Raw genomic sequence first — 21,992 nt, 5'->3', positions numbered from 1 at the left:
TTCGGCTATGCTTTGTCACACGGTCTGTGAAAAGCAGACCGATTGGGACTTGCACATACCGGGCGTCTTAGCGGCATACCGCATGGTTCCGCACGCGTCCACGGGATATTCGCCATTTTTCTTGATGTATGGTCGTGAGAACGTACCCCCCATTGATGTACAACTGGGTACGCCGAGGAAACAGCCGTCCCTTTCCTTGCCTGATCACGTACGGGACTCGCTTGAACGAGTTACAGAGGCGCGAGAAGCCGCCAGGTGTGCGACGGCCCGTACGCAGGCAAGGAATGAGAGGTGTGCACGTCGATCGCGTACCCACATGCCCTGGTCGGTGGGCGATCAGGCATGGCTCCACTGCCCTCAGGTGCCGGTGGGCACATCCCTTAAATTGCACAGGCCTTGGCGAGGACCTGTCACGTTGGTGGACATTCGGAATCCACAGAGTGTTCGCGTCCAATACGAAAAACGTCGGTGGTACGTCCATTCGTCGCGACTCAAACCCTACGTTGACCTGCGTACCGACACCTCATCTCCACTTGTTGACCTGCCGGGGTCCGTTGTGCCGAATATGCCGCTTGCCTCGCCCGTTGATCCCCAGCGGGACTGTGTTGTGCCACCCGCAGATGAACAGGTTTTGAGGGCTGCTGAGACCCCCGCCGTCCCTCCTCCAACGGGACCTGACCTGGACACGACCGAAATCGGAAATCCTCCTTCTTCTTCTTCACGCCAACCGCCTCCTGTTGATCTGGCGGCAAGGCGACCGTGCGCAGGAAGCGGAGAGGGTCCCGCATCGCGTACGCGGTCGAAATCTCTTCCATTTCGATAGCATTGATTGCCTTGCAGTCTCTTCCCTGTTGTTACCGCGCTGCAGGGGCGCCCTAATGTATGTATGGTTATTCATGGGTGAATTTTGTTGTTGTTCAGGCGCATAGACGCCCATTTCGCCCTTCATGGTTAATGCGTCTTCGACGCCCTAATAAGCAATTTTATGGAATCGGCTTGTCACCCTTTTCCCAGCCGAGACGGCTGATTTTTTTCACCGGGGGGGGGGGGGGGGGTGATGTAATAAGAGCCTATGTCAGATTCACGTGGTGATCGGCTTGGCCGGTCCCGCTTTACAGCCAATGGGGGAAGAGCCTGGGAGCATGGTCCCGGCGTGATCACGGGATGTCAGCTAGGTGATTGGTTTCGGTGGACTTGGCCTCAGCCAATGGGAAGACAAGTCAGGGGCGTGGTCCCGGGAGTTGATGGGGGATCTGGAACATTCGGCGCAGGCTATTGAGGATTGGCTGGAGGGTACCACGTGACCCAGGCATTAAATAAGGGGAGAGAGGAGAGACATGGGGTCAGACACGGAACTAAGAGAGGGAGAGGCCACGCGCGAGTGGGGCTCTGGGTGCCACGTGGTGGTGGGTCTCTGGTGACTGTCTGCCCGCTTCCCGTTGCCTGCCAGCAACGGGGAGTGTTTGTGAACTGCAAAGAAAGTGAAATAAAAGGACCGATTCTACAAGCCGTCTCCAGCATGTTATTACATAAGTAACAAAATGAATGAACAGATACGCCTTCCTCCCATATTTATATTCACCTAACCAATGAAAATATGAAATAGTAAAAAAGTCAAAGTACATGGTCTTCTGGGAGTTGAATTTTCAAGCAAACTCGGACCGATTTTGACATTCAGTGTCTCATCAACAGAGTGAGGCTCGCTTAAACCCACGATGATGAACTGCGAGATGTTTGTATAGACAAGGACGTTCTGTTAGATATGGGTCCTGGTTCGTTGCAAAACCAAATAATACATAAAACACAGAGTGATCATTGGCGTCATTGATGAGACACTGAAGTATGACATTTGAACCTTCATCTCTAATTTGAAAAAGAGTTAGATTCCTGGGATATACGAACTGTTGTTTTAGAGATCTGCAAGAAATGCATCCACTAACTGCAGTTTCTTGTAGTTAAATGCAGTGACTCAAACGGGAGTAGTAATTTGTGCGTGTTTTTCAGTGTGCTCTCAGAATGACCGTTTTTTATTTTATTTCTGAGTATAAAAATGTACACGGTGACGTTAATGTGTCAGTAAGTGTTCTGATATAATGCATGCGTTGCATTTCTACACAAATCATGCGTCTCCTAAAGCAGTCCACATTTATCAATAGGCATTACAAGACCAGTGTGTGCCAGCTTACGTAACCAATACGCTTGCTCTGTAAAATGCTCATTGTGTGCTATGTTTTGTTGTTGTTGCAGTGGTGGCCACGTGATACTAGCTGACGGAATGGACCTGGGATATGTTCCAGATGGAGCCCCCTGTGGACACAATATGATCTGCTTGAGACAAAAGTGCAATGCAATCCGTAGCCTAAACCTCACGGCGTGCCCATCGAATACGGAGGACAGCTGCTCAGGACGTGGGGTAAAAACGCTCTTTCATCTGCTCTTGACCTTTTACGGGCGACGTGCCACCAATGCACCAATCAATACTGAATTTAAAATGTCTCTTTTGAATTGTTTTTATTATTACACTTAATATGCATGCGTGATGTACATACAGTAATGTTGAATAACTATGAATAACCCAACCAATAATAGATATCCATTGTAATTTATATGATTACACTAACCCCCCACTAGTCTTCGCACCTGATTGGCTCACAAGTGACGACATCACATTTATGCCTCCAAAATTTAAGACCGAAACAGGAGGAGGATTTCTGTACAACTCTTGCTGTCACCTGATGAAGCTGGTTGTAATTACCGGCGAAACGTCTTACTCAAATTATAAATGTTGTGGGTTTACTCTCCAACACACTGGTGTGCCGAACTAGTCACGAATGGGCATGTTTTGTTTACATGACAACCCTTACTAATTGGCTGTGTCGGGTGGTGGCGGGTTTAATGACACTTTTATATTTACACGATCTAACCTCAAAAAATAGGTTAATACTATCTGTTAAACTGATTACGCTGGTTTACCCAAGACATCCTCAAGACGATGTTTCAGGAGTGTTCTGCCAAGTTGTTCGCAGTAGCGTGGGTCATGTTGCTGTGTGTTAATCCCAATTGAAAACATTTTTGCAGGTAAGGTTCCAGCATTGGGATGCTTTGGCCAATAGCGCTTAGATTATATATTACTATATTATATATTAATTTAGTGATTGGAGGAAACCGGAAAACTCGGACAAAATCCATGTAGCACGAGGGAGAACATACAAACTTCATACAGAAAGGCACTCAAGTCGGGAATCGAACCCAATGATTTATTGCTGTTAGGCACCAGTGATACCACTGCACCACACTGACACCCAAATCAGTGATGCTTTGATTTTCGTCGTCAGATCTGTCAATGTGTCCTCCACATGGTCGTGCGCAACACGAGACGAACGTAACGACTTCAAAGTCCCTTTATTATTGTTACGAGCTTCTTTGCCCGTCCTCGGACGGAAGCTGTAATATTTATGAAAAAAATGAGCAGAGTATAATTTTATCTTGTGTAAATTGAATGACAGTGAATCTTGCACGAACATATGTCATAAAACACTTCACTGCATTTCACTCTAGCACTGTATTAAACTGGCCTTCAATGATTTTCTAATTTACTGGTCTGATACGTTATTCGCTTCTGCTTTCGGTCCCTGGGGTTCAAATAAATTGGATTGCAATAAAATATCTGGAAAATTACCGATAAATATATATTTAACCAAAATGTAGAAGCATAAATTAGACTTATCTTTTGTCTCAAGTGCTGAAGAAAAAAACAAAGACCCGAAATCCACTTTGTTGCTGCGTAGAATTATATATTAGATTCACTTTCATTAATTAGATTCCCTTTCAATAACGAACATATGTCATAAAACACTTCACTGCATTTCACTCTAGCACTGTATTAAACTGGCCTTCAATGATTTTCTAATTCACTGGTCTGATACGTTATTCGCTTCTGCTTTCGGTCCCTGGGGTTCAAATAAATTGGATTGCAATAAAATATCTGGAAAATTACCGATAAATATATATTTAACCAAAATGTAGAAGCATAAATTAGACTTATCTTTTGTCTCAAGTGCTGAAGAAAAAAACAAAGACCCGAAATCCACTTTGTTGCTGCGTAGAATTATATATTAGATTCACTTTCATTAATTAGATTCCCTTTCAATAAAGACACGTGAAACTTGAAGCGAATTTGCGAAAACATATTATTTACGCACGACCTTCTTAATGACGGGGGGTGCGGCATGTGGAGTGACGTCACGCGCGGGACGCAAACTCCCTCATTAATAATCATTAAAGGAGGACGTCACTCCACATGGAGCTCCCCCCCTCTCATCAATAATCATGAGCTGATGACGTCACTCATGTGGACCCCGCCCCCACCCCCTCATTAATAATCAAGAGCGGATGATGTCACTCCACATGGAGCGCCCCCCCAATCAATAATCATTGATGATGACGTCACTCATGTGGACCCCGGCCCCACCCCCTCATTAATAATCATGAGTGGGTCATTCTTTTCGATTGAATATTTCAGATTAACTGCAATACAACCGTCCTTGGACGGGCAGTAGGCTACTTTTATCATAATTTAGAAGAAAAAAATAGACTTACCTTTTGTTTCAAGTGCTGAAGAAATAAATAAAGACACTAAATACACTTTGCTGCGTAGAAATATTAATTTAATTACATTTCAATAAAGAAACGTCAAATTTCAAGCGAATTTGCGTAAACATTTTTTTAATTTCCGATCGACCTACGGGAGTGTAAAAATCCACCCGCTCATGATTATTAATGAGGGGGGGGGTGGTCATTTTTGTAGTGACATCACGTACGGATTTAGCACTGTGCTGCGTATATATTTATTTGACTTTCTGTAAAGAAACGTCATATTTGAAGCGACTTTGCGAAAACAAATATATTTTCGCTCGACCTTCTTCCACGTGAGTGTAAAAATTCATGTGGAGTGACGTCACGCGCGTTACACACATTTCTGGGATATTGCAGTATTGTAGAAGATTATTGCAGTATTATCATGAGAGCTTGGGAGGGGAGAGACGATGGGAAGGAATTCCACAGTGGAGAAGTGTGGAGAAAGAAGCAGCCAGAGAAGTGCTATAATCCTGCAGTACGGTGGTTGAACACGGTCTGTGTTGAATGCCAAACAATATGAAGTCCTTGAGTTTTAAACATTTAATAAAATGTGCTTCTTTAACACTGCCCTGCATTCTCAGATTTGCAGCAACATGGCCAAGTGTGTTTGTGATCACGAGTGGGCTGGGAGCGACTGCAGCGTCTATGATCCTCTCATCATGGCACCACTTCCAACTGAAAAACCAATTCCAGGTCTGCTGTTTTAATGGTACATTTATAAGTTATGTTTGTATGTATGTTTGACTTCTTTTGCACCGTACATACCCAACCGTGCTAATTTATAACCTTTGGGGAATTGTCCTTAAATGCCCGCAGCCTTGTTCGCCCTGCAGTATAAAAGGGTACACCATAGTTTTTCGATTAGTAGGTCACGTGTGGTGGGGTAAACTGTGGGTATGCCCACAGGTCTGGCCAGCGTGGAAGAATAGACCAAATACCCTCTTCGTTTTGCTCTCACCAGCAGTGGCGTAAGCCAGCAATTGCAGAGTTGTACTTTAACATTCCATCTCTTAGCCTGACAGGTGTGCGTACATTGATATAAACTTGCCTTTACCTATAGTCGTAATTAATATAGTTATGAAAGTGGTGTGTTTCAACTCGCTCATCGAGATGTCAAGCTCATCATCATCATCACAGCCTTTGACACCAGGCAAGAGCCCAGCTGACGGACGAGGCCCAGGGCAGCGCTCCTTGCAGGTGGCTGGAAACACCGAGGGCCAGGCAGGGCAGGGGATAGGTTAGGAAAGAAATCGGAGGTAGTGAGAGACAGCCCAGAGATGAACAGAATTTATCACAAAAGAAGGCAGGGAAAAGAAAATAAAAACAGAGCGGGAGATAGGGTCAGGAAACAGTTGTTGGGCTGGGCAGCAGCAGCAACTCGACCTGCAAATAGCCTCAGCAGTGGCAGCAGGGCTGAATTATCCAGTAGGCACATATATGTAATAAAGGACTCTCAGCCGATGTTGTTCTCCGTGTCCTTTATTGGGTTCTTGCTCGCACCCCGCGATGTCTCCGCTCCGACCCGCACCTTCTCCGCCTCGTGCCTCCGCACGTCGTCTGAGTCCTCCGCTCCCGCTCTCTCTCTCTGCAGCCACCCCGCTGCCCGTGTGCTCCGCACACTCCGCAGCCCCCTTGCTGCTCCGTGTGACTCCGCACACCCAGCAGCCACCCTGCTGCTCCATGTGCTCCTGCACACTCTGCAGACACCCCCGCTGCTCCACGAACACTCCTCGCCAGCACTCCGCGTGGCCTCTCCCTTCTCTATTCTGTCTCCACTTCCGATCCCCTTCCGGTTCTCCCCTTATATCCTCCCCCTCACGTGACCCTGACTCCTCCTCCTCCGCACGTGACTCTGACTCCACCCACACTCACGTGACCCTGTCCTTGCTCGCATTACATGACCCCCCCCCCCCCCCCCCCCCGTGTAGAAAAACCCAGCCGTCCCCGGCTGTAACAGAGCAAAATAATGCGAGCAAAAGTCCAGCAACAGGCCTAACAAGACAACGGATATTATAACAACAACAACACAACAACACAACAACAATAAATAGCACAATTAACGAAAGGAAAGGGACTTGGAACGCGTGCGGGTCGCCGGCCCGTACTGAACGGGGGGCGGCCCCCGCATAGACCGTGACCGCGACAGGATTTTAGGAGCGGCGGGATCGGAACCGCCCCGCCGCTGTTGGAGTCCCGCCAATGTCAGAGTCCCGTACCCCAGCGAGACCCGTCGCCGGGGTCTCCAGCAAATGTGTCCGCGGCGGGGTTGGAGGGGCGGCGGGGCCAAGTGTCCCCGTCGCCGTGGTAGGCCCACCCGGAGCAGAACTCACTGTCTCCGTCCGTGTCACGGCTGGTCCGTCTGTAGAAGGCATGACAGGCGCGCTCGCAGGTTGAACAGGCAAAGTCAGTGGCGCATCGGACGCAACAGACACCGGCAAGGCAACGTTAGGAGATGACGCATCCGGCCGTGGGGCCATGTAGGGTTTCAATCGAGACGTATGTACGTACCAGCGCCGCGATCCAAAACGAACACGCGCGGACTGCGGACTAGGCACCTCGATAAGCACAACCGGCCCCTGCCACGGTTTGTGCAACTTAGGGGAGGTCCCCACCCGCACCTGCGGGCAGTGCAGCCAGGCCATGTCCCCCACTCGCCAGGGGGATTCCTCATCCGAGCGCCGAGCACAACGTTCGTTCCGGGCCTGGGTCTTAGCCGTAGCCAATCTGGCCCCCTCCCGCGCCTCCGCCACGCGACGAACGGCATCCCGAATGTACTCCAGAAGAGGCTTAACAGGACCCTTCGCCCCGTACCCAGCTGCACGTCCATCGGCGGCACATTCTCACGGCCGTACATTAAAAAAAAAGGTGAGTACCCCGTCGATGCATGAGGTGTCATCCTGTATGCAGAGAGCACCCCAGGGATGTGCAAATCCCAATCAGCCTGCTTTTCGCTAACCGTGTGACAGAGCATAGCCAACAGGGTCCGATTAAGCCGTTCCACCATGCCATCCGTTTGAGGGTGGTAGGGAGACGTTCGAACTTTCTTGGTCCCCAGTGCAGCACACACCTCAGCCAATAATTTAGAAGAAAAAATTCGCCCTTGGTCTGTGAGCAACCTTTCCGGCGCCCCTTTGTCCATTACGTATCCGAACAGGAACGCGTCCGTGATAGACGCCGCCGACTGATCGGGCAAGGGCCAAGCCATAGCTCAGCGGGAAAGATATTCCACCCCGACCAGCAAAAATTTATTCCCCTGAGCGGACGGCGGGAAAGGCCCCAAAATATCTAACGCCACCAACTCGTTAATCCGGGACACCTGTATGGACTGCACTGGTGGAACATATGGGTGTTTAGGCGGCTTCCGCCGGGCACAGTCGGGACACGCCCGAATGTGCCCGACGACATCGGTCGTCATGCCGTGCCAGAAGTAGTCCCGCTGCAATGTTAACAAGGTTTTCTGCACCCCGAGATGTAACAACGTCTCGGAGTGCAGAGTCCGAACCAACTCGTACTGTAACGACGACGGCACCACCAGGCGCCAGCGATCGTGCAACCCTTCTCTCCACATTAGCAACCCATCCCGGAGAGCGGCTCCCGGCGTCCCACCGGACAGCGGGCCCCCCATCCCCTTTGTAGCCCGACTCCGCATGGCTCCCAGCGACTCATCGAGCAATTACTCGCGAAGCTATACCGAACGTGGCAGGTTCAAAACGCCATCAGCCGGTCCCGGACACACGGGATCCTCGGCCACCTCAGCTGGTACCGGGCATACGGGAACCTCGGGCACCTCAACTGGTCCCGGGCAACCGGGAGTCTCGGGCACTTCTACAGCAGACACAACAGGCCGAGGGGGTTGCTGAACCCGCGTACATCTGTTCGTGCCCGAAGCGCAAGCGCAAGGGGACCCCTGCGGCAATCTGGAGAGTGCGTCCGCGTTCGCGTGACGCGTGCCCTTCCGATATTGAATATCGAACGAAAATTCCTGCAGAGTCTCCAACCATCGTGCCAATTGGCCAGACGGTTGGTCGACTCGCAGGGCATATTGCAAAGCCGCATGGTCCGTGCGCACAATAAACGTACGGCCGTACAAATACGGCCGATATTGGCGAAGAAAATGTACAATGGCCAAAAGTTCGCGGCGAGTAACGCAGTAACGGGTCTCCGCAGGAGACAACATGCGACTACCGTACGCAACCACGCATTCAACGCCGTTCTTAGACTGGGAGAGAACAGCCCCAATCCCGGTGTCACTAGCGTCAGTATCCAGAATAAAAGGTCGAGTGAAATCTGGATAGTCCAACGTCGGTGCCGACGCCAAACGATCGCGCAGGCCCTGAAATGCCGCCTCTTCCGTTGGTCCCCAGCTGAATCTCCGGCCTTTAGCCGTAAGGAGGTGCAACGACCTCGCGATCGTGGCAAAGTTAGGAACGAACCGGCGGTAGTATGAGGCGAACCCAACGAACCGACGCACGTCGCCCACTGAGGCCGGAGTCGGCCAGTTACGGACGCACGCCGTCTTCTCCGGGTCCGTGGCGACCCCGTCGGAACTAACAATGTGGCCCAAATAGCGCACGTATCGTTGTAAGAGGTGACACTTTTTGGGCTTAAATTTCAAATTGGTCGGACGCATTCTGGCAAACACTGTGTCCAACCTCCGCAAATGTTCCTCAAACATGCGGCTGAAAACGATAACATCGTCTAAATATATCAAGCACGTCTCCCACTGCAGACCCGTTAACACGAGCTCCATCAGGCGCTGGAATATCGCGGGAGCGGCGTTCAGGCCCATGGGCAGACAATTAAATTGAAATAATCCCTGCAGCGTCTGGAAGGCCGTCTTTACCCTCGAGGACTCGTCTAGGGGAAGTTTCCAGAATCCCGATGAGAGATCAAGAGTAGAAAAAAAATTCGCCCCAGACAAGGCATCGAGGGAATCGTCCATACACAGCAGGGTGTACGCATCCGCAACCGACACCTTATTTAATTTGCGAAAATCCACACAAAACCGCAGCTTCCCATTTTTTTTTTTTCACAAGGACCACCGGCGCACCCCACGGGCTGTTTGACGGGGAAATAATGTCGGCGGCCAGCATCTCCTCCACTGCGCCGCGAATGTGATCCCGCTCCGGCGGACTCAACCGATGCGGGTTCATCCGAATCGGAGCGGCATCCCCCGTATCAATGTGGTGGGAAAGCAAGGAGGTGCGACCCAAAATCGAAATCGTCCGCACTAAAGACGTCGGAATACCTTCCCAACAGTGCGCGGAGCGCGGACCGCTGGTCCGCAGTCAAAGACGTATTCTCACGGCACAACTCGGCAATCCATCGATCATCCTGTGACGTCGAGACCGATATCCCCCCTACAAGGCCTCGACGGTCACGATCGCCATGGCTCGTGAAAGCAGTTGTAGCGTGAGCCAAAACCGTTCCGGCCGGTACAACAACATTTTCCGCGCTCCCATTCAATACCTGTAAAAACGGAGGTTGACCCGGCCGGACAATCGTCTGTGCCTCCACTAGCGTCAAGCCACCCATTACAGCAGCGGACGGTGATAACAAAACACCCGCCGCCCCTTCAATTCCAGGCACCGGTTTCTGATACCGCAGCGGAATAAGCATCTGCGAGCCAGGCGGAATATCGACCGATACCTCGGACAGCGCCTGCACCTGACGGTCAGGAGCTGCCCGGCCCCAGGGTGACGGCAAGAATGAAACACGCCGACCCCCCGGCAATTCAATACAATTATGATCCACCCTTATTTGAATTGGCATCTTGGCTAGGAAATCGGTTCCCAACAAACAGGGCACCAGGAGGGACCTGGAAATCAACACTGTCCCAGTAGCCGAAACACCCCCAACCGATATATTGGCATCCACCTGACCCACAATGCCCATACTACCCCCGTTCGCCGCTATGCAAGAGTCGTAAACTGGCCTCACGCGCCCCGGCGGAATGGACAAGAGGTGAAATATCATGTCGGAGATAATGGTCGCTGACGCTCCCGAGTCAACCAAAATGCGCACGTCGATCCCTTGGATCGACCCCGGCACGGTCGACGAGCCCGTAGCGGCCGCAACTACTCTCCGTGCCAATTTGTGCCACTGCGTCAGCGAGCAACGCTGACCACCGAACGCCCCCCCGTCAGTAATGGCACCCGGCCCGCGTATCGATGGTGATGCATGAGGTGACAGGCCTTGCCGGGTGTCTGATGCGTACCGACTTGCCTGTCGTGGGTGGTCCTTCCCCGTCGCGTCCGTAACCGAGGCCTCCTGCTGGGGCGGCTGTTGAACGCGAGCCCAGCATTCCCTGATGAAGTGGCCTTTACGGCCGCAGCGGAAACATGCCAGATCGGTTCGCCGTGCAGCACCCCCTCTGTCCTGACGCTCCCGCGCCGGTGGCCCTGGTCGCAACCCCGCTCTCTCCCGAGTCGGCCAGTGGGTCGATGCCACCGTCAGCCCGTCAGGACCCCTCTCGTCCCGAACGTAGACGGCCTCCTTCGGGACCCCTCCTGTTGCACCGCCGTCGACTGTAGGGCTCCTTGTCCACGCCGTCACCTGTTTCCATCGGCGAAGATTGAATTGGGCATCCAGGCACTTGGCCGCCGTCCGGGACGTCAACTTATCGTGGCCGCACACGGGCATGGGGATGCCCAAATCCCGGGATAACTCCAACATTTTGCCCAGTATCAGGGGTTCCAACAAATCGGGCTCAGTCTCTGGATATGCGGCCATTGCTAACTCGATCACCGCGCCCCGGAATGCCACCGGCGATTCTTCAGGTGCCCGTTGCCGCTGCACGAACCTGCGGTGTGCATCGTCCGGGGGCTCGTACGCCTCCGCCATTTCCTGAAAGACCCCCTGTAGCGTCGTCTTCTTAGCGGCTTTGATGGAGCGAAAGAACCGGACGGACTCGTCGTCAAGAACCATTGGCAAGACCTCCAAAGCCTCCGCATCAGTCCATTTAGCGGATCGTACCGCCGCTTGAAAACAGCAGGTGAATGCGCTCCAATCTCCACCAATGGAGAACTCTTTCACCGTCGTCAGACGCTGGCTGCGGGTCCCCACGCCGCCTTCATTCGCCGATGATGTCCCATGCGGTAGCGACAAGATGGCGTCTTCCCGCCGTTCTTCCCCGACCACGCCCAAGATGGCGGCCCCGTGCCGCGTGGCGGAGAGGGCTGGAAGCGACGACAATGCCCCACTCGGCTGCCCTCTGCTCGGGCTCCCCGGACTCGTCGTGGGCGTCACCAGAGTGCAAAGCTGAGTTAAAACAGCCTTCAGCGACTCCAATTGGGCCGCCACGTGTCGCCACCCTTCCTCGGCGCCCACCCCCGGAGACGGTCCCGCCGCGCCGGCGACATCCAGCACTCTCGGCGCGTCGCCCGTCCCTGTCTCGCCTCCGCCTTCCATTGTTGGTAGCGCCACCGCCGGAGAAAGCTCGTCGTCTGCTTCAGAAGATGGCGCAGAAGATGGTGCAGGTAAGGCCTTTCTTCTGAGCTGTTTCGACATGTCTCACTTCTGACCCCAGTGTAATAAAGGACTCTCAGCCAATGTTGTTCTCCGTGTCCTTTATTGGGTTCTTGCTCGCACCCCGCGATGTCTCCGCTCCGACCCGCACCTTCTCCGCCTCGTGCCTCCGCACGCCGTCTGAGTCCTCCGCTCCCACTCTCTCTCTCTGCAGCCACCCCGCTGCCCATGTGCTCCGCACACTCCGCAGCCCCCTTGCTGCTCCGTGTGCTCCCGCACACTCTGCAGACACCCCCGCTGCTCCACGAACACCGCTGGCCGACGGTGCCGTGACTCCTGCCTCGTGGCAATCGCGCCACTCCTCGCCAGCACTCTGCATGGCCTCTCCCTTCTCTATTCTGTCTCCACTCCCGATCCCCTTCCGGTCTCCCCTTATATCCTCCCCCTCACGTGACCCTGACTCCTCCTCCGCACGTGACCCTGACTCCGCCCACACTCACGTGACCCTGTCCTTGCTCGCATTACATATATATTGCTATAGCAAGGATAGGCACAGTGTATATACAAAAAGTCAGGAGTCATGTCAATGTGATTTTTTTTTCATGAGGTCAGAGAAATTAACACCAGAGATTAACTTTTTGATATTTTTTTCATTGCAAAAATACCAATTACATCTTAAAATGTTTGTTGCACAATCAAGCGAGTGACAGTAGCAGTACCAACTGTTGAAATGTATCACTGAAGACCGATGAAACGGAAGTGCCAAGGGCCTACAAGAACCTTAATCCGGCCCGACGTGGCGAGAGCGCCAGGAGATGGAACCAAACCGGTGTCCTCTGGTTACGTCCAGTGTGCCATTACACCAATGTGGCGGCTCCCTTCGTCCGGAATAAAATATTTTAACCATCCAACTAATAATTATTATATCTGGATGCTGCTGTGGTGTAACGGTTAGCACAAACTTGACTTGCAATACGGATGTTGCCAGTTCAGTCTTTCGGTTGCGGCAGTTGAAACATTGGTGCAAGTGTCTTATATCGGCCTCTGTCCACCCAGCAGTGTCAGTGGGTACCACGTCAAGTGGATGGATCTGTAGGGTGGACGTGGTGGGGTAAAGCATGGGTACTCCCACCCCTTTCAAGATATCTAACAAGCATTTAGCAGAGTAGACCAAAATACCTTCAAGCTGGGATCTCTGGAGTTCCCTCGTGGAGGCCCTTCTGCAAGCAGTGATGGAAGCAATCGCAGGGCTGTGCCTTTACCATCTTGTTAATATGTCCAAGGATCCAGAGATTAAATGGATGATGAATATAATTTAGTTTTTTTTTTTTATAAAATATTTCTTGGCCTTGATTAAACTGTTGGTTGGCGCTTGTCGAAGGACCCTTTTACTCAGCCATTGATGGCATTTGACTGTTTGTCATTTTATTTTCAGGGCCCAGTGCTGCAAATATTATCATTGGATCCATTGCAGGTGCCATACTGGTGGCTTCTATTGTCATTGGAGGAACTGGATGGGGTTTTAAGTAAGATGCATGACAGCAAAATATATTATATCGCGCACACAAAATCAATAACGAGCTAATACCAGTTGGAATCGTGTTTTTTTCTTTTGCTATCAAAAGGTTCGGTCGCAATGTAAGCTACGGCATGTATCATGGAGCGGGCGACTTTTGTATTGCAAGTCTAAAACCTCGCTTGTAATGTTTGCCTTGTGTTGCGTCTGGAAAGGCCTGCGCCAAGAAGAAGAGATGCTGCTCAAGGACCCATATAAACCGTTTCAACGCCGTTGGATTGATTTGCTGATGCCATATTTTTAAAACTTTGCATCGATACGTAACTTTTGTACAGCCCTTGCACTATGAAATACGAAACTGTATATTATCTATGCATGATTCAATGTGAATAATTGCTGGTTGAAAAAAATATATCATGAAATATTACAAATAGAATGCTTAAAGTGTTAATGCCTTTAAATGCATGGTTGAGGTATAAAGCAACATACATTTTTGAATTATTCCAAAAAAGTACCATATTTAGCATTGACAAAGAGCATGGAATTATGTATACACTATGGTGTACTTGGCAATATTTTTTTTAAAGTTTGCAAATATACTGTAAACTTTCTTAAAAGTTTAATTATAAACACACTTGAAAAATTGTTTTACCTTTGATGTCTGTGCATTGTTTAGGATTTTCAGTCATGTAAAAGTACAAAGGACTGGCAGAAATTCAGTCAAATTCGTAAAGCACAAGTGGGATATACTTATCTGGGAACCCTGACCGTGATACAGGAAAATGGACGAGGGGCGGGAGAGCTGAGCCAGGGGGGAGGGGGGGGATAGCAAAGGGGAAAACTAGAAGGGGGAAAAGAGATCGGTGCCTGGTAAAGTGTGCGTAATGGAGAGGAGTCAGAACACAAGTCGACAGAGGGGAACCACATTGTTGTAAAGACTGCCAATGGTTCCTGCGATAGACTCCCCAGGTGCTCCATCGTGGGGAAATTGCACGATTTCCATTTAGGCCGCTGTCGGTAGCCTAAAAGAGGCCTAGAAATAGGGTTTCGTTCCACCAAGTGGGGCACTACCTACTTTTTTATATTTAACATCAGAAATATATAGAGATTCTTTAGGAAAAAGTTCTCCGCACACAACCTTGCAGTTTTTGTGAAAAATGATGCTAAAGGTGCCTATTTTGAAAAAAAGGGAAACCATAGGGAATTTTGCACTTTCAAACCTGTTTATCATATAAACCCAAAAATGCAGAATTACCACTTGAAGTACAAAATAAACCAGTTTGAAATGTGTGATATACCTGAAGTTGCTATCTATGCACAGTAAACATAAGATTATCAAGAAAACTTCTACTGTAGCATTAACATCCCAATTACTTCTCATTATGTTGTTCCAATTCAAAGGTAATATTTGAGGTAAAATCTGAATAACAAATAGAATTAAGCCAAAATATAATATATAAAAACATTTTTTTCAAAATAACACATTTAATGGTGAATTGTCAATTCGCATACACGAGCAGTAACTGCACTACATGTACATATTCACAGGAATGATTATTGTAAACAAGATTTAATTTTGATTGATTTATATTAAATATATATGTCCTATATTAATTTTATTATCATATACACATCACTAAATATCAAGATCACTGTCCTCACTATCAGATTCACATGAAACAATATCCTCAGTTAATCTCACATTGTCACAATGAACACATTTACATAGGTCAGTGCAGGCCAGGCCAGTCTTGTGGCATGAGCACCTTCCACCTGTACACGTACCAGACTTACACCCACAGTGGAGTGACCCCAAAATCTGTTGAGGAGCTGGATCTTAAGTCATCCATGATATGATGAGATCACCATCCTTGACAATACATCCAAAGCCGTCTGGACTGGGAGCATTTATAAAAGGATCCAATGCTCTCCTCTGGATTGCAGCTTGGTAGTTAGCACGCTTGAAGTGCTCTGTAAGTGCATCTTTTGTTGGAGGTAATGCCTGTTCGGAAGAGGCCTGGACACAGGAACCTATTGTATCTGGCCAAATTAACATCTGATACCTTTTCTCCATACAGCTCACACGCAAAACGTTCTATGGTCACAAATGTGGTGCTGTCCATTTCAAATTGCCTCCCACGAGCAACAAATGCACTGATGTACTCTGCATTTCCAGACACTATATTTAGTGGTTTCTCTTTTCCTTTCCCATAAAAGGAACTAGATGAGTCACAGCCAGTGAATGTGTGTAGTCCTATCAGTGCCTCTGTTAGTGAAGGACCCAAAGCAAAACCAATAGCCTGGAGATCTAACATTCTTTGCCTGTCTTTTGTTCCTGTCAGAAGTACATCTTTGCTGAGGGAAGCTTAGCCATTATTGAAAGTGAAATGATAGCAACATCAGTGTCAGGACTCTAGATGATTATCTTATTATAAAGTTCACTCCAGTCATGTTTTGCATGAAGTAGGAGCCTCGTGTCAGCTTCTTCATGGTCACAAGTCAAAGATTCTACCTCTTTGACAGACATAATGCCATCTTTAAGAGTGAGTTGATGACATACATTTCTGTGTACCACAAAGATAGCTATGTCTTTTCCAGCTGCTTGTAAAGGCACAGTTCTCCATGTCTCAAAGAGAAAGTCTGTCAAGGCTTCTTTATTTTCACCACTGGCTAGAAACTTGGTCCACTGACTTGGAGTCTTCTGCTTGATGCTGTATATTTGCAGTAATTGTTGTCCAGCAACAGCACGTCTTAATCGTTCAGCATTTTTGATGCTCACTGCCGGGTAGCGATCAATGACAAAATCGACCCTTGGACAACTGAACTTTCTACCCATCTTAATCATAAGTTGAAGAAGATCATCAGCAAGCTCACCGAATGTGTCTGGTATATTCTTGAAACTCCTGATCAATGCCATGCCATGCCATCTATCAGTAGGGCACCATTATCACCAACAGTCTTGTTCACATGACAGTCCTTGTTCTTTGATTCTAAACAAGCTAGAAGAGCAGCCTTATTTGTTTTGGCTAATGAACCATCAGTGCTTGCTAGCGGGGATGAGATATTGCCAAGTAAATATGTCAGAATCTCTTTCAAGTTTACAGACCGGGATTGACTTATCACTAACAGTCGTGCAAAGAGTCTCCTATCATTTTTTAGAATGACTTGATTTCCATCTTTTGTCTTGGATGATTTCTTCATTTGATCCCCAAACGTAGTGAGCTTCAAGGACTTTATTGGAGAGAAGAAGTCTGTTTTTGATGACTGGACTCGATCTTGGATGAAAATTTTCAGAGCTGTTTCACCTTTATCACAAGCACTTTGTATGTCATCTCTGACAGTCTTTGTAGCAACAACACCAGAGCTAATACATACAAGATCTTCACGAGGCAGGAAGGGATTGATCATAGACTCAACCGGTGAAACCAAAGATATAACAGCAGCATTGTCTTTTGCAATTCTTGTTGCATCCAACTCTTTATGACCCCTCTCTTCATGTTGCATTCCAGCCATCATTTCACACTGCCTTGTGATTGCAGAACGTTCAGGATGAGACAGTATCCATCGCTGGACGGCACCTCTGTTCAATGTTATCCCAATTATGCCGCCTTTGGTCTTTGAATCACGGTTGCAGGTTTGTTCTATTGCTTGGTCACAAGCTATGGATGAGAACCTGTTAGCATCCTTACGCTGTACTGTCCAGTTTCCTTTTGCAGTAACTTCTTCATAGCAGTGTGGATGAGTCTTTGGAAGATTGATCATCTCGACCCAATATGCTGATAGGTACCTTGCATAATTTTGGCAGTCATATGCAAAATACCATGCCAGCATACGTCTCACTGTTGCTAAGTGAAGGCTCCAGTCAGAGTCTCTGGTTGCTCTAATGAAACTCAGTAACAGTTGAACCATTTCAATGTATGAGCTCCAAAGTCCAAAGGTGGTAATAACAGAGTTCATCTCATGTACATATCTATCATAGCAGGACAGCATATCTGATATGTCAGACACTGAGTTAGATGAAAATCCTGCCTCAGACTTGTACTCTCGTACTAGATCTTCCATGGCTGATATGTAACGAGTGTGCTGTTGCTCAGGAAGGGACTGAAGAAATGACCTCAACCGCAAGATATGCATTGCCTCAAATAGGAGTTTGTGTGCACGAATGCTACGGTTGTAGTGATGTCCACTAATGACTCCATTTATTGAACCAACAGCTACCACATTTGATTCAATCAGCATATCCTGTAGTCCTGCTTCTTTGAAACGTTTGTCTATCACTGCCATAAAGGACATGGCTGTGTGGAACTCACCTTAATCGAGCTTGATCGCCGCTATCAGATGAAGCTGCACTGCTTACGTCCTCCATGTTTACATGTGCGTAGTGATATTGGCTTGATTTTGGCTCAGACCTACTTACATTTTCGATACTGATTGGTTGAAAATCTAGCTCAACAGTTTTATATGTCTCAATACGCAGTCAATATAGTGCGCCAATAAATTACACTTTTCTCATTAACTGCAGGATAATGCGTGGAGAACTTTTTGCTTGGATACCTTTTATTAACGTTGAACATATTGAGCAAAAGAAAAAGTAGTGCCCCGTTTGTCGGAACTAAACTGAACGATACAGCTCACCAGAGGTGTGGACTCGAGTCATGTGACTTGGACTCGAGTCAGACTCGAGTCATGAATTTGATGACTTGCGACTCGACTTGGACTTGCATAACAATGACTTTGTCCCACCTATGAGATGTGGACTCGAGTCATGTGACTTGGACTCGAGTCAGACTCGAGTCATGAATTTGATGACTTGCGACTCGACTTGGACTTGCATAACAATGACTTTGTCCCACCTCTGCAGCTCACGTACAGCGGCCTAATTGCCCATCGCCTCAAATAAAACGGTCCGAGGGTGCTGTAATTATTCTCCAAATAGGGCTTTGTGAGTCCAATATTAAACGGGAGGTGGATGCCCAACAAGCAAGCGTGGATTGGGGTGGGGGGGATATGGAAGTGCCCAAAATGGTTATTGATGTGTTGGATAATGTTTGAACCTTTGGACAGGTCCAGAAGGAAAGTCTTGAATAATTTGATTGAACAGTGGAGGAAATAAGGGCTTTGCTATAAGATATGTGACCATCAAAGCATCGTTCAGCTCTGCACCTGTTGAATTCTGCCAAAGTTTAACCATTTCAACCCTTTTTCAAGTACTGCTTGCCAGTAAACCAGAGTACATGTGACATATCGTGGAATGGAGCAGGGGGTTAGATATCAATGAAGCAAAATCCTTGATTAAAAGTAATTTAAACTTTATTCAGGTGCGATTATGTGTGTGACCTCAACACCAGTTGTTACTCAAGTCGCCTTCCTCCCGGTCTCCGTCGCCCAGAGGCAAAACACGCATCAGTAGTGGGAATGTGCCAGGATGGTCAATGTTACCAGTGAGTATTTATTAAATGCTCACAGATTAAACTGAGAGCCTTGTGTAGCAGCAGAAAAAAGGCAGCAGTGGCACGCATAACCGGACTCGGTGAAGTTTTCCTGGAAACACCTCTTCTCCATCATCACTGACATAATTCATCAACAGCAAAAGGTCTATCAGAAGAAGCAGCAGCAACTTCATTATCAACGTCAGCATCGTTATCATGCTCAACACATGATGTCCAACATCATAAAACATCGTAACTCTCATCCTTGTCTTCATCTGCGTCATCTTATTGTTGTTAGTGCTCGTCTGCATTGTTGCCATCCAACCACCCACCTCATGTAGGGAAACAAAAGCCCGCTCTATATATCGTAACAATTTTCCGCAAACAATTTTGTGAGATAGTGGCGATGAGCGCACGCACACGGATTGGATTGGGACGGAAGCAGGCTTCCATGTGGGGCAGCCCTGCCCTCACCATGGCCCACACGAGTCACGCGCCCAAACGCAATCAACACGATTCCACGGGAGGGCGTAAATATTTTGCAATTGGCAGGAATCTTATCATCCATCATTGGCTCTGCTCTCACCCTGCCCACTACGGACAATTCTTTCTGTGTGCAATGGGTGCATTTCTGTGCGGAATTCGGCCCAACATGAATTTAACGCCGAGTGTGCCAATTTGTATGCGAAATGGCCGTATTTTTTACTGGAAAGTGGTGGAATGACGGCCAAAATAACTGCACATGTGACATAGTTTATACACACAACAAAGGAACCAGGCATCTTTAGAAGGGGTTTGCAATTAACTTTTATTTCACATTAAAAAACACAAACTTATTCCTTCAACAGCAATATCTTGAATATCCCCCAACAAATGATACACCATATTAGCTATGCAAATACAGTAGACTCTCGATTATCCACGTATGGTTTATCAGATTTGTAGATTTACCATGCACCCGAGATTTATTCATAACTCGTGTTTTTTCCCTTAAGCCCAAATTAATAATCTAAAAAGTGTTTAACACGTAGGCTTTCGTGACCAATATTATTCATAATAAAATTGTAAATGTTGTGGTTTCACTCTTCAACACACCGGTGGGCTAAAGTAGTGAACTATTTGTCTTTTGTCAACGTGACACTTTTTTGCTGACTGGCCGTGTCGGGTGGTGGAGGGTTACGACACATTTATATAAAACGCGATCTAACCCAAAAACGTTAATTATGAATCTAAAAAGAGTTATCTTTGAAATGTTTATTACAAGTTACGTGCTTAAACCGAGCAAATGTGTGCTCCATTTATTCCGAAATCCACGCGATCAACTCTACAGTACAGTAGTTGCATATCTTTACAACAGTGGGCAGAGTTTGATTGATGTTGATTCGCGTGGCTCTGCTCCTATCCACTTAGTGGGCAGAGTCTTGTGCGTGGGAGCAGGAGTGTTATCTCTGAGCATGCGGAAAATGTATATTTTTGGATTATCCGCGATTTTGAATTATCAGTGGTCATCCTCTCCATCATTAGTGTGGATAATCGAGAGTAATGTACTATGAAATTTCGTGATAAGCACTTTACTATCAATATAAGTAGAGAATAAGGGTTTCACATGAATAGTGCAACGTGTCCACAAAGTACTAGATAACAAATTTCCGCAAGACTCGTGAATGACAACAAAAATATCAGGCTGTAATTCAGTGTGAAATAAGCAATGTGATAATTAAACCCATACACAGTACATGAAAAAAATTACTATCTTGGTGACTTCAAAAATATCCTATTACTCACGATGTGTCTTCAAATGTGTTACTCCTGACAAAGCAACATCACGAGCAACTGATATTGGATGAGTCTTCATGTACATAAAAATGTGGGGCTATGTCAGGGCTACGTCAGCCGTACCGCACCTTTTCATTGGCCAGAGCCAGCTGGCGGATGTTGCTTATGCAGCCTGCGGCCGCCACCTGCAGAAATGTGTCGGTGGAGCCCACCATGGCCACCAGTGGCTTTGAAGCAAATAAGAAACAGAAAAACAGCAGTCAAGGACACAACAACAAGACAAAGATCACCTGTATAGACTTTAATATATTTACGCGATCTAACCCAAAAAACCTGTATTATGGATGATATTAGTCGCAAAAACCTACATCTTAAACTTTAGCAGACTTAGTGCAAGTGCTGTTTAGCGAGCGGCTATGAAGGCCGGGATGCTTGATGCAAACTGAGAGGCCAGCACCACCCCCCGCCACTTTTTTCTCCTTAGTGGCAAAGTTTACACATTGCATCAAGTACTCATTTGAGGCTGAGTCGACCTAGGCGAGGCCTAGCACCAGTTCAGATAATCATCACTGGTGTTGGCTGTGAGCGGGAATCGAAATCGGGTCGCTGGATTCGTAGGCCAGCGCGCTAACCGCTACACTACCAGGACACTTCATACACATAAATGTAGCATTAACATTGTTCTTTCAAACAAAAAATGCCATTGGCTCAATTCAAGTCGGAAGAAGCATTTGTGGAAGTTAGCAGGGTAAACATTCCCCCTCCTTTCCGCCAAAGGAATGTGGAATTTCCACCACTGGATCAGGGCTGTAAACAGGAGATGAGGACCAATGCCTCAATCAGCAGGAAGTAACTTTGACTTTGCAACATTTCAACACTCATCACCCAAATACATTCTCGGAATCTTTAATCAGAATCGGAATATTATACTGCAGGAGGAATCCGATGAGCTATGAAGCTCATTTTCACAGATGTCCAGTCGGGGCGGTTCAGAAAGTTACAACAACAAACAATGCAAAACCGGTAAAGTCACGTAGGTAAAAAAATTTTAATTAATAAAAGTAAAATAAAAATAAAATAAAAATCACGACGTTTCGGAAGCAACACAAGCCTCCGTCTTCAGGTGGATCACTGTATCACTTGATACAGCTATCGTGCTGTGACTG

General features: G+C 47.8%; 2 protein-coding genes across 4 annotated transcripts in view; one reads left to right on the top strand and one right to left on the bottom strand.

Moving 5' to 3' along the window:
• The window catches only part of LOC144938124 (disintegrin and metalloproteinase domain-containing protein 11-like), a 95,079-nt gene extending 80,829 nt beyond the window's left edge, over window positions 1-14,250 (top strand). The window contains exons 23-26 of one of the 3 annotated variants that reach the window (XM_078865831.1): window positions 2,248-2,413; window positions 5,220-5,331; window positions 13,541-13,631; window positions 13,837-14,250. In XM_078865831.1, coding sequence (XP_078721957.1) covers window positions 2,248-2,413; window positions 5,220-5,331; window positions 13,541-13,631; window positions 13,837-13,879 — 412 coding nt within the window. In that variant the 3' untranslated portion in view covers window positions 13,880-14,250. Of the gene's footprint in view, window positions 1-620; window positions 774-2,247; window positions 2,414-5,219; window positions 5,348-13,540; window positions 13,632-13,836 lie in introns of those variants that run through there. The other 2 variants (XM_078865832.1, XM_078865833.1) reach the window with 2 other exon arrangements.
• Window positions 14,251-19,838: 5,588 nt separating this feature from the next.
• The window catches only part of ODAD2 (outer dynein arm docking complex subunit 2), a 34,330-nt gene continuing 32,176 nt past the window's right edge, over window positions 19,839-21,992 (bottom strand). The window contains exon 20 of the mRNA XM_078865830.1: window positions 19,839-21,053. Coding sequence (XP_078721956.1) covers window positions 20,940-21,053 — 114 coding nt within the window. The 3' untranslated portion in view covers window positions 19,839-20,939. The remainder of the gene's footprint in view (window positions 21,054-21,992) is intronic.

Source organism: Lampetra fluviatilis, chromosome 21, assembly GCF_964198595.1.
Source record: "Lampetra fluviatilis chromosome 21, kcLamFluv1.1, whole genome shotgun sequence".
NCBI classification, from domain to species: Eukaryota; Metazoa; Chordata; class Hyperoartia; order Petromyzontiformes; family Petromyzontidae; genus Lampetra; species Lampetra fluviatilis.
The sequence above is the reverse complement of the archived record's forward strand: the minus strand, read 5'-3'. Positions and strand labels throughout refer to the sequence as shown.